The sequence below is a fragment of the Chaetodon auriga genome, chromosome 24, assembly GCF_051107435.1.
Source record: "Chaetodon auriga isolate fChaAug3 chromosome 24, fChaAug3.hap1, whole genome shotgun sequence".
Classification (NCBI taxonomy): Eukaryota; Metazoa; Chordata; class Actinopteri; order Chaetodontiformes; family Chaetodontidae; genus Chaetodon; species Chaetodon auriga.
Window position 1 is genome coordinate 4,642,882 of NC_135097.1, and position 12,198 is coordinate 4,655,079.

Sequence of the window (12,198 nt, forward strand, 5' to 3'; positions counted from 1 at the left end):
GCGAGCGACCTTGACCTTGTTTCCAGCTGCCCTGACCAGCCTCTTGGTGGCCTCCATAGTCGGCTGACCACACTTGGAGACGCAGCGAGCTACCACCTGAACCCCTTCACCTCCGGCAGCTGAACAGTCCTGCCGGCCTCAGTCTGGCCCAAATGCTGTCTGATGCCGCCAACGACTGTCAGGAGACGTCTAGCAATCACAATCAATAGTAAACATCCTGCTGCCCAAATATTGGATAATAAGCTTCGGGACACCTCACCAGTGGGGAATGTCATCACTCTTGTGCTTGTTCGTATGTTTTTCAGTTGAGTTTTACGGTTTGAAATCTGTATTACATATTGCTCAACAGAAGCTTTGTATTGTATTTATAGCAATAACAGCCATGTGCATAATTTGCAGTATGAGATGAGCCTTGGTGGAGAAGCTCAAAGCCATAAACTCATTATTCACTTGAGTCACTGCACGGGTGGATTTGACCTTTTGACACCAAATACCTTTGCAGAAAAAGCTGCTTTTAATGTGAGTTATTTCAGATTCTAGCTCATCCTCTGAGTGTTCGAAGTGACCTGAGTCTTTATGAACTCCAGAGCTTGTGCCATACAACCAAAACCTGTTCTTCTCTGGTAAGTCGTCATCGTGTCACTCAGGGAAACTTGTCTGGTAAGAATGTGTCTCCCACTTTAGCAAAAAATACCTTCTCTGGCGTTCCATACTGCTCGCGTAAACACTGTTTAGTGACGACAGCGCGTCTTTGTGATCGGAGAGATAGAAGAGTAAAAAATCCCGAGACGAGGACAACACAAAGACGCAGCTCTGGGTAAGTGAAGACGTTTGCTCAGTTTAAGTCTAATAAGCTTTACGCATGTGCTTTAGTGATACATCGATACAAGTTCATTCTTACAATTCCTACTATCAATTATTATAGATACTATCTGCTCAAATTCCAACTAAAATCTTTTATCTTCTTCCAGAAATCTAAGTTTGCTTAGATTATATTGTATTAAAATTATGTTTCATGTCTGGAAACAAGCTAAATGTTGATGTGTGTGTGCAGGAAAACAAAAAGTGACGAAAGCTGACCGGGCATGATGTGGAAGCTGGCTGTCCTGTTCCTCACAGGTGAGTATTAGTTATGTCTTTCAAAAGACTCACAGTGAATTTATTGGTATTCATGACATCAGTGAACTACAGGATGTATCTGACAATGAGCCACTTCGGCCTTGAAATGTTCATGTATCAACATTAAAATGAAACGATAACAGGAACATTTGATAGTGTTCTTTCTCCCCTGCTGGATTACGTGTGAACTCACTGACTTGAGCATCGTCGTCACTCACAGATGTTGTCCTGCTGGTTCTTTGGCTTTTAGGCCTCAGGTAGAGGAGGACTAGAACAGGGTTGGGGCTTTTTGAGCTGTCAGCCTCTGAACATCATTTCTACTTGTGGTGACCTGTGAGAGGTCACCACAAGCCTTTTTTTAATTCAAAGAATTTTTATTGTCACAAAGTGGTTAAAAAAAAAGTCTCCTTTGTAGCCAACTTACACACATGGACAGACGTCTCATCCAGCACTTTAGCTTGTTGAACAAGCGACCAAACAAATGTTGACGGGGGAAAAGTGCACTGCTAATGTCAGTTTAACTACTAGATACCAGCTAATTAGCTCCGGGGTAATTAGCTGCTGAGCTGCAAACGTGCCTGCAACTGTCACTTGGTTCAGGTTAGATACAGGTGTGGTCCTTAGTCTCAAATACCGCAAACAACAAGCTGTCTGCCGAGGACATGTAGACTAAAGCACCGGTTCGTCTTTCCCATAGTATACCACTGGTCCTCCGGCAGTCTGCTGTCAGTCAAACAGTGACAGGCCTCTCCAGTGGGCTGAAGCATGAAAAAGCATTTCTGATATTTCCCTAAAGACCCAATTGAATCTTTATAATAATGAAGAAACTGTTAATGATACATTCAAACAATATGTTGATTTCACTAGGACTTGAGAAATGGTCCCATATTATGCACATTTTCAGGTTCCTGCTGAGAGGCCTCGTCTGCTCTGATTGGTCAGCTCTCACAGGCCTGAGCAGGCACCCCTGACCATGTTTCCCTATTAGCTCTGCTGGTGTTTTTACAATCTCATTTAAAGGCGCAGTGTCTGAATACAGGCTTGTGCATTTCTTAGTGGATTGGACATTTTGATCCTTTCACTGTGTTTATGTATCATCTAGACCTACTTTATACTTTCTCAGTATGGGACCTTTTTGTCATGTTTCTTGATGAACCCTCAGCCTGATCTTGGGACCTCTTCTGAAAGTGGTTTATGTCCTCCATCCACAGGACTTTGTTCTCATACCTACTGCCTTCCTCGTCAGTACCACTTCATTGGTACCACCTTGCCCTGGTTGAAGGCCCAGAGGTACTGCAGAGAGCAGTACACTGACCTGGCCACCGTCTTCAACATAGAGGACATGAACCGGCTGGTGAACACTGCTCAGGACTCCACTGGAGGCTTTACGGGGAAGGCCTGGATCGGGCTGCACGATAACCTCACCAGCTGGAGGTGGTCTTTCTCAGACAGACGACTAGAGGGCAACTACACTGGGAACTGGGATGTTGGACAGCCTGATAATTTCCTTGGAGACCAGATGTGTGTGAAGATGTGGAGTGGAGGAGTGTGGGAGGACTCACGGTGCTTCCTGAGAAACCCCTTCATCTGCTATGATGGTCTCAGTTCAGATTTTCTAAATAGATTTGTAGAGGGACACATAAATTGCCCCTCCACAGTGACAGATATCAAACAAGATTCGTAATGGTCGTTCCCGATCTCTCTTTCTTTTCTTCATCAGGGACAACCGGCACCAATCAGCCTTTCATTTTTGTTGAGGAGGAGTTGAAGTGGTCTGACGCTCAGCTGTATTGCAGGAAGCACTACACAGACCTGGCCAGTATTAGAGATGAGAAAGAGAACCAGGAAGTCCAGCATTTGGCCAAAAACAGGGGCGTCTGGATTGGCCTCTACAGGTCTGGAGTATGGTTGATGGATGGTTACTTACTTGGCCTCATAAGAGAACCACCCAACAATCCTCACATCATATTTTTATTCATCCCGTTTTAGATTGTGAAAATAACAAAATGTGATTCTGTGCAGGACGCGGGAATGGTCAGATCAAAGTGTCTCCAGCTACCGCTACTGGAAGCAAGGACAGCCTGACAATGTCGGAGGGGAGCAGCACTGCACTGCCACTGATCTGGGCAACGCCGGCCTTTGGTCAGATGAAGTCTGTGGAAGGGAGCTTGTTTTTATTTGCTATGGAGAAAAAAGTGAGCAGGTCCTTCTCAGTTTTGGCGAAAGCCTTGGTGGCGACCACTGCTCATGCTAAGCTATTCTTCATTTTATTCTACACAAACCACATAAATAATGTTGACAAAATCGGTGGATAGATTTTTCATGAGTGGAGACGATCAGTGAGTTCAAGATCTTTAAAGGCTTGTGCTACTCTGGATAATCTGGATAATGGATGAATTTTTGGGGATTTTAAGAAGTTGTTCCAATGAAATCTGTTCACAGCAAGGTTTGTTTTTCTTTTTTCTACGTTGCAGACGAAGCTCCAGGCGAGCCAGTTGTGTCCACCACCACCACAATGACTCCAAACAAAATAACCACCCCTGAGGGACATTCAACCACTTCAGAGATCACCTCCAGTATGTTGTTGGGAGCCATAAAAGAAACCAGCTAACGTTTGCTGGATCTTTCTTCATCAGTGCCTCCAAGACATCTAAAATGTCCTGTTAGCATTTCACATGAATGCAACTTGGCAGGCTAACATTGGCTAACATTTTTTGGCACGTGTGTTTAGATACAGTCAACAGATAAAACACAAGAAAAATCAGCTTACCAACATTTTTATACTGCTGCATCCATTGTTCTTCCTCTTGTTCTCATCCGCCATCACAGCGACCCCAAATAAAAGAACCACCACCAACTCTGAATCAACCAGCGGTTATCTCACTGCAGGGATGACCTCATCTGAGGAGCTGTCAACTGCAGAGGTTTACCAAACAAAACCCATGTCCAGTGAGTTTAATTACTTTTTTTATTTGGTGGTGGTAATTTCAGCCCGTACAAATTCTGTATCTGCATTTTCGAAATGTAACCAGCCAGGTTTGTCCACCAGCACCACCACTAAGAGAGGCTCAACTATGACAGAGTTCAAGATCTTTAAAGAGGCGTGTTACTCTGAATAATCCACATTGCTAACAGGTTTCTGGGGGGATAGTTTGCCCTTAAGAAGTTGTTCCAATGAAATCTGTTCACAGAAAGGTCTTTTTTCTACGTTGCAGACGAAGCTCCAGGCAAGCCAGTTGTGTCCACCACCACCACAATGACCCCAAACAAAATAACCACCCCTGAGGGACATTCAACCACTTCAGAGCTCACCTCCAGTATGTTGTTGGGAGCCATAAAAGAAACCAGCTAAAGTTTGCTGGATCTTTCTTCATCAATACCTTCAAGACATCTAAAATGTCCTGTTGGCATTTCACATGAATGAAACTTGGCAGGCTAACATTGGCTAACATTATTTAGCATGTGTGTTTAGATACAGTCAACAGATAAAACAAGAAAAATCAACTTACCAACATTTTGATACTGCTGTATCCATTGTTTTTCCTCTTTTGTCCACGATCACAGTGACCCCAAATAAAAGAACCACCACCAACACCGAATCAACCAGCGGTTATCTCACTGCAGGGATGACCTCATCTGAGCAGCCGTCAACTGCAGAGGTTTACCAAACAAAACCCATGTCCAGTGAGTTTAAGTACTTTTATGTTTATTTGGTGGTGGTAATTTCAGCCCATACAAATTCTGTATCTGCATTTCCCATATGAAATCAGCCAGGTTACCTAGTTTATCCAGTTTATAGGAGTCATATATGAAATTAGTTCAACGAACAATTGTCCCCAAACCTTTTATACATACATGTTTATTATCAATGTCTTTGTTTTACAAAAGAAACTCCCAACAACTCGTACATGTCCACCACCGCAGTGACCCCCACAAGCAGAACCCCCACTGAGATAAAATCAACCACTGGTCATGCCAATACAGAGATGACCTCATCTGAACGGCATTCAACCCAACATGTGGACCAATCAAGACCCATGACTGGTGAGTAAAATTCTTTATATTTTTATCAGTGGTGGTTCTGTCACATCATGTGAATGTCATGTCTCTGTTTTGCAGCTGAAACGTCAAACCAGCCAACTCTGTCTACCACCACAATGACCACCATTGAGGGTGGTCCAACCAGTACAGAGGTTTCGTCTCAGCAGTATTCAACTCCAACAGTGGATCCAGGGAGTGTTCCTGGTGAGGGAATTTACGATTCAATAGGCTACATCAAGAAACGCTCACATCCACCCCTGATATGACTTTTTCTTCCATGTGTCTGGTGGTGATATTGAGAGTTATTGTGTTAATGCTGTGATTCTGGTATCTTGCAAAGGTTGTCAAACGTAAACTCACTTCCAGGCTCCAAACCTTCATCACAAACCTTCGTGCGACGTCACACTTCACAGTTAAAGTGTATGTACGTGTGTTTTCAAAGTCAATGCAATTAACGTTGTTTGTTCCGAGCAGAACACGTGATTGCCCTGCGAGTGAAATTCACCTCTGAGACAGATCTCAGTGAAGACGACGTCAATGAGCTGGTGTTAGTGCAGGTGAGATATGTGTCCAAAACACTAAATGTCCAATTTCATTCTTTATTCAAAATTCTAATATTTTGTGAGCAAATGTATAAAGATGACCTCTCCCTTAAAGGTCCAGTGTGTAGGATTTTGTGGCATTTGTTACGAAAATGCACTAAAATCACTAATTGAAAATTTACTTTGCCAGCTTCACAATCTACTGATAGAAATGGGACTTCCTACGAGCATCAAAGTGGGCTTGAAGACACCACTGAAATGATACGAGACGGGGGGGTATATGAAGGACCACTGAAGAGATGAAGAAGGGAGAGGCTGAAGTCCTGAAAGGGTGTTGAAGTTGAGCTTTTGTATTGTTCTACTTTGGCAGCGCAGAAGTTGATTCAAGACAGCATTGCTCCCCGTTTAACAACAGATTGATGGAATTTCTGCGACCTAACGGCGATGAAGGTATTTTCAATTTCCCCATGTGTGTACATGCTTTTTCTGAGGTTTCAGCCAGTTTCACTTTTGATTTAAGGACTTGAAAATTACTCTGCTGGTTTTTACTCTCCATAAAACACAATAAATATTTTTATTGTGCTATGTTAGTATAAGCAACAGGTTTTACTGTTGCTGCTGTTCCTTGTTGCTTGCAGCTTAGTCAGATGCAGGACTCAATGGCGTTGACACTGCTGTATGCTGCAGGTTACATTCTTGTAGTTGAGGGTGTTTTATGGCCTTTATCCTCTGTGCTCAACATTACTGTGTTGGCCTTGTATTTTTGTATGTAAAGTACCAAACAGTTACAGTTAAAACATTATAGAAAATAGTTCAACATTTTATAAAACCACCTCTTTGCTTTCTTGCAGAGAATTAGAAAAGATGATTGATGCAATGCTTATGCATTAAGCTTAAGCTTAGCTTAGCATAATGAGTGGAAACAGGTGGAAACAGCTAGTCTGTCTTTGTCCAAACATAAGTAATTACACCTGCCATAACTAACTAAACACGTTATACCTCCTTTTGATTAATCTGCCTTGAAGACTTGAAGTTTATGGAGGCTCATGTGCAGGACCACCAATGACTTGCAGTACATTAAGAGTGTGTTTACCCATTTACTGACTGTAAACGAGTAAACACTGTGAGCGAAGGGTTAAACACAGGTCAGATTAATCTTGAATAAAACCCAGCTGTACTTTTCCTCTCATAATGTGTCAGCAGATTGTTATAATCTTTAATAAAACAATAAACAAGTTTGATTGCTTCAAATGATTCACATCATCATGGCTCCAAATGATATTTGAGTTAAAATAACACAAATGCAGTACATGCTGGATCTACCATCTGGGCAACCTGAGCACCAAAGGACCCTCTGCGATGGAATATTTTGCCAAGGGGCCCCTGGTAATACCAATACAGCCTTGCTGAATGGGCTAAATGAGGGTAAATAGTGAAGTGCCTTTTTTGCATCTATTTAAACAGTCAGCACTTAAATCCATTAAAGGTTTGAACTGGTGAACAGAGTTGACTTCTTGTGGCAATAAAGATGGATTTAGCTTGACTTGATTAGGAAATCATCCCGTGTGAATTCAATCAGATTTGGTTAGTTTGCCCAACGATTTAAACAGACAACATCTTTCAAACCTTGCACCCACAGTACATTTCAACGTTAGTCACTCAGCAGATTTCTCCTTGCAGCAAGACGTCAACACCTAAATCAGGTAATAACCAATCTTTACCATTTTTATGTTGATTATACCTTTTTAAAATGAAGGTAATTATTGCCACTGACTGGTAGATGATATTTTACAGGGCTACTTACAGTCTAATGTGTCTGAACATCTACAGCAAGCATAGCCAAGAGAGGAATGGAGCAGAAATGCAGATAGCCAGTTAGATGTTGCATCAACCTTAGAATAAATACCAAGAATGTAATATTGCATTCTTCAAGTGTCCTGAGGTGTTTCCTAGTCAGGTGAGATTATACAATCTTTCCAGCTGGCGGATGGTGGGAAGAAGAGAATTCTGTAGTTTTGGGGCAACAATGGAGAAGGTCCTATCCCCATAACACTTAGTCCTGGTTCTCAGGAGAGACAGAAATCTGTGGTCTCGGTTCTCTGATGGCGTGATGTGGGTACAGGAGTTCAGTAATGTAAGCGATTGATCCCTCAATCAATGTTCACTCAGTTTTGTTCTCACTGAGCTGTAGAAAGTTTGCCGTCATTCAGGACTTGGTGACATGAAGACAGTAATTGAGGTCAGTTTGTTTGTTATGAGGCTCTAGGAGGAGGTAGATCTGGTTTTGTTTAACCAGAAACAGGTGCTACATTGCTATAGCTAAAACCACCAGACTCCTTTTACAGAAACAGTAAAAGCTCTCCCAGCTGAGCGTGCCTGACTCCACCTGCAGGTGGATTACAGACTTCCTGTCTGACAGGAAACAGTGTGTGAAGCTTGGGAAACACGTCTCAGACGCAAAGACCATCGGCACCGGATCCCCCCAGGGCTGTGTTCTTTCTCCTCTGCTCTTCTTCCTGTATACAAACAGTTGCACCTCCAGTCACCAGTCCGTCAAGCTCCTGAAGTTTGCGGACGACACCACCCTCATCGGACTCATCTCTGATGGCGACGAGTCCGCCTACAGGTGGGAGGTTGACCATCTGGTGACCTGGTGCTACCAGAACAACCTGGAGCTCAATGCTCTAAAGACAGTGGAGATGGTTGTGGACTACAGGAAGAACTCAGCCTCACCCGCCCCCATCACCCTCTGTGACTCCACTATTGACACTGTGGAGTCTTTCTGCTTCCTGGGAACTATCATCTCCCAGGACCTCAAGTGGGAGCCGAACATCAGCTCCCTCATCAAGAAAGCACAGCAGAGGATGTACTTCCTACGGCAGCTGAAGAAATTCAGCCTGCCAAAGACAATGATGGTGCACTTCTACACAGCCATCATTGAGTCCATCCTCATCTCCTCCATCACCATCTGGTACGTTGCTGCCACCGCCAAGGACAAGGGCAGACTGCAGCGTGTCATCTGGTCTGCAGAGAAGGTGATTGGCTGTAATCTCCCGTCTCTCCAGGACCTGTACACCTCCAGGACCCTGAGGCGTGCAGAAAAGATTGTGGCTGATCCCTCTCACCCCGGACACAAACTCTTTGAGACACTCCCCTCTGGCAGGAGGCTGCGGTCCATCAGGACCAAAACCTCACGCCACAAGAACAGTTTTTTCCCATCTGCTGTCAGCCTTATCAACAAGGCCCGGAACCCCCCCTGACACTCCTCACACTCCACCTCTGCCTCATCTTGTCACAATGACATTGACATAACTCTATGTGTTACATTAATGCTCAGCTTGGACTTCTTTCTGAAAAAACAGACTGTGTTTTTGAAAAAAAAAACCAAAACAAAACAAAAAAACCCCAAACAGACTACATTTATATTGTTAAATTTTTTACTTCCTTAATGGCTTATTTTTAGTAGATGTGTCATGCACCAACTTCACCAAAACAAATTCCTCGTATGTGTAAAATCGTACTTGGCAATAAAGCTTTTTCTGATTTCTGATTCTGATTTCTGAACAGAAACTGAATACATTGTCCTGTAATGTGTAACCAACTCATACTTCTGGTGCCAGCTAGCGAGGTTAGCAATGCTTAAACAACTAGTTGACTAATGGCACACATTCCAACATTTGTCATCACTTTTTGTCAGTTATTCTAAATTTCCCCATTGCTTTACCGCCTACCTGTTCAACTGACGAGAGGTTAACACCACATTGCTGCAAAGTGATACTGAGTGTGGTTGTATCAGAGTAACTTTACCTCACAATTATGAGTATGTGTGTCTGACCCGACACTGGCATCAGTGTCAGTACATCTTTTGAAAGGAGAGAGGCTGGAATATCCATGTGGGCAAATCATGATCATAAACTGCTGTGCAATAAAGTTGCACAATGATCTGTTTAATGGTTACATGAAGATGTCACATCAAGCACACAGGCAGCCCTGCCCCCTGTGGAAGTGACGAAAACAAGGACAGACGCTTGGGTGACGAGGGTGGCAGAGACAGGTGTGAGGTGCTGCTGGTATAAATCCAAGTTCAGAAACAGAGAGACACATCTGGACATTTTCAGCTCACGTCTTCTCAGGATTCAGACTACACAGGTAAGACAAAACCTCAGACTTATCTCTGTAGTTTTATTTGCATTTGTTCCACTTGAGACGTGTGGACTGGAGGGTCAGTCTCGGCATCTCCGGCTGCATTTTCCAAGAAAGACAACGTTTCATGTCATTTCATTCAAACCTTTATTTAAACTTGAAGAACCACTGCCCTCATTTACCAAGTTGTCAGTTACAGACAAAAGATTTGGGACAAAACACAGCAAAGAACTTCAGAATCCAGTTAAAACAGTTACACGCTGAAGCAGGGAGGTTTGTGATCATGGTTTTAAATTGTCCATAGGTTAGTAGAGAACTGATTTTTATTGTGCGTTGAAGGTCAAGAATTTAGGGAAGTAAAAGAAAAGGCTGATTTTCCAAATTCAGATCATGCACCTGAAGGGAACCTGAAGCATAAGCCAGTTTATTGAGCGAGTTTGACAGGGTCCAATGTTCCAGTCAGTATAATCCATATGTGGGGCGGTACCTTTCCACCAAGGCCTTTACAAGTCAACATGGTAAGATACACTGTTGAGTATCATTGTTATCACCAGTAATAAATCTGAGGTCAGAATGACAAAGCCCAGGGCATTAAAAGAGAAAGAGTAGCGTTTATTCAACTGACTGTCCATAGTCCACACCTGACGGACAGTCCTCTTTCTATCAACACAGGGAAGCTGGTTCTGTATCTGCAAAAGAGGAACCCAGATTAAATCAAGTCTTTTTTCTCTCCTTTAACAGGTTGACAAAAGTATTCAGGCCACCACATCATGGAGAAGAACATAGACTTTCTCCTGTCAAGTGGTTTTGATATATACCCTTTTGTGACGGAAGGTTTTCTCCTGGGCTACTCCCTGCTGGGGTTGGTCAGCTTCAGCTTGGTCTTCTGCTTGCAGAGCAGCAGGCTCAGAGTTGTTAAACAAAGCATCATCTCGTCCTGCTTTCGCTACTATGAAAAAAACGTGTATGATGTCCTTTGTGCTCTGATCTTCACTGATGCTCTGATTGTAATCACAGCAGTCGCCGTGGCAATCATGCTCCTTACTTCCACCTGCAACTCTGAACTCGTTTGTGTCATTTTCTTCATGATATGGTTCCTTTTGAGATACTTCGGAATTGTTTTACATCTCCTAGCGGCCCTGTGGTCCATCATGTTCCTGAGCCCCCAGCAACTGGGTAACAAACTGCGCCATGCGTCCACAGTGCTGATTATGTTGGTTGCAGTGTTTCTCCTTGTTCTTATGGTGCTCGGTATGATTTCGATACTCGTGGTCTCAGCTTTCATCTTTGTATTGGCTTTGGCCATCATTGTAAAATTTACAACGACAAGAACCATGCCCTCTGCTGCTCTTTGGAAGAAACTGACTGTTCTTGTCGCCACGCTCACATTTTTTATTACCTTCATGCCTACTTTTGTTATTCAGTGCAAAATGATAAGTTCAGGCAGCCTTGCAGCTCCAGATAACTTCTATGACGATACACACTTGTACATTCTACTTTGTACAAACCTAAATGTTTTTTTGGATGCACTCCTGTGTTCAGTCATCCTAAAGCTGCCTGCTGCAGAGGACCAACAACTACGACAACTACAACTACAGCAACAACTACAACTACAACTGCAACAACAACAACTACAACTACAACAACAACAACAGCAACTACAACAACTACAACCATCACAACTGCCACAACAACAACAACTACAACTACAGCTACAAGTACAACAACTACAACAACAACTACAGCTACAATTACAACAACTACAACAGCTACAACAGAGTTTGGAACCCCCAAGCTATGATAGTGCTTTAAATGTCAAACTCTAATCTGAAATGTTTGTGTGTAACAACATGAAAATTGTCATGATTTTACATCACAATTGCAAATGATGGTTTCTTGTCTTCAAGGACAAAACAATGTTGTAACTGTGAATCTTAGCATCGCTTTCACTATCGTTACATTTATTTGAATGCTTTTTTAATTGTGGTCCCCTTCAGTTGAACATTTGCTTCACCCTGAAACCAAACAGCATGTATCCAATCACCAGCTAAACAACTGCAAGTAGGCACAAGGAGCCAGTCAAGCTTTGGATTTCCCCTTCAGGCTGTATTAAAACCTACACTCTGTATAGAAAGAGAATCACCACCTTGTGTTGGTGGAGGGTTTTTTTGTGTCCCTGAGGGCAGTAACTCCTGGTAGGGTCTGCAAAGGTGAACTCGTCCAAAGGAACAGAGAGTCACAACATACATTTCTTTGTTTCATGAGAAAATCACAAACTCCCGATCGTGTATCCACAGTGTAGTTTCCCCCATTGTGTGAAAGCTGCACCTGGATGGGATCAGAGTTTGGAGTA

At 43.0% G+C, this 12,198-nt stretch overlaps 1 protein-coding gene across 1 annotated transcript; it reads left to right on the forward strand.

Moving 5' to 3' along the window:
- The first annotated feature begins 1,088 nt into the window (after window positions 1–1,088).
- Window positions 1,089–6,076, forward strand: LOC143317440 (uncharacterized). Its single transcript, XM_076725594.1, has 12 exons — window positions 1,089–1,119; window positions 2,331–2,717; window positions 2,840–3,014; window positions 3,142–3,314; window positions 3,594–3,695; window positions 3,949–4,068; window positions 4,335–4,436; window positions 4,684–4,803; window positions 5,044–5,163; window positions 5,239–5,364; window positions 5,635–5,717; window positions 5,893–6,076. The coding sequence occupies exons 1-12, from the start codon at window positions 1,089–1,091 to the stop codon at window positions 5,962–5,964; spliced, it is 1,611 nt and encodes a 536-aa protein (XP_076581709.1). The 3' UTR covers window positions 5,965–6,076.
- Window positions 6,077–12,198: the final 6,122 nt, after the last annotated feature.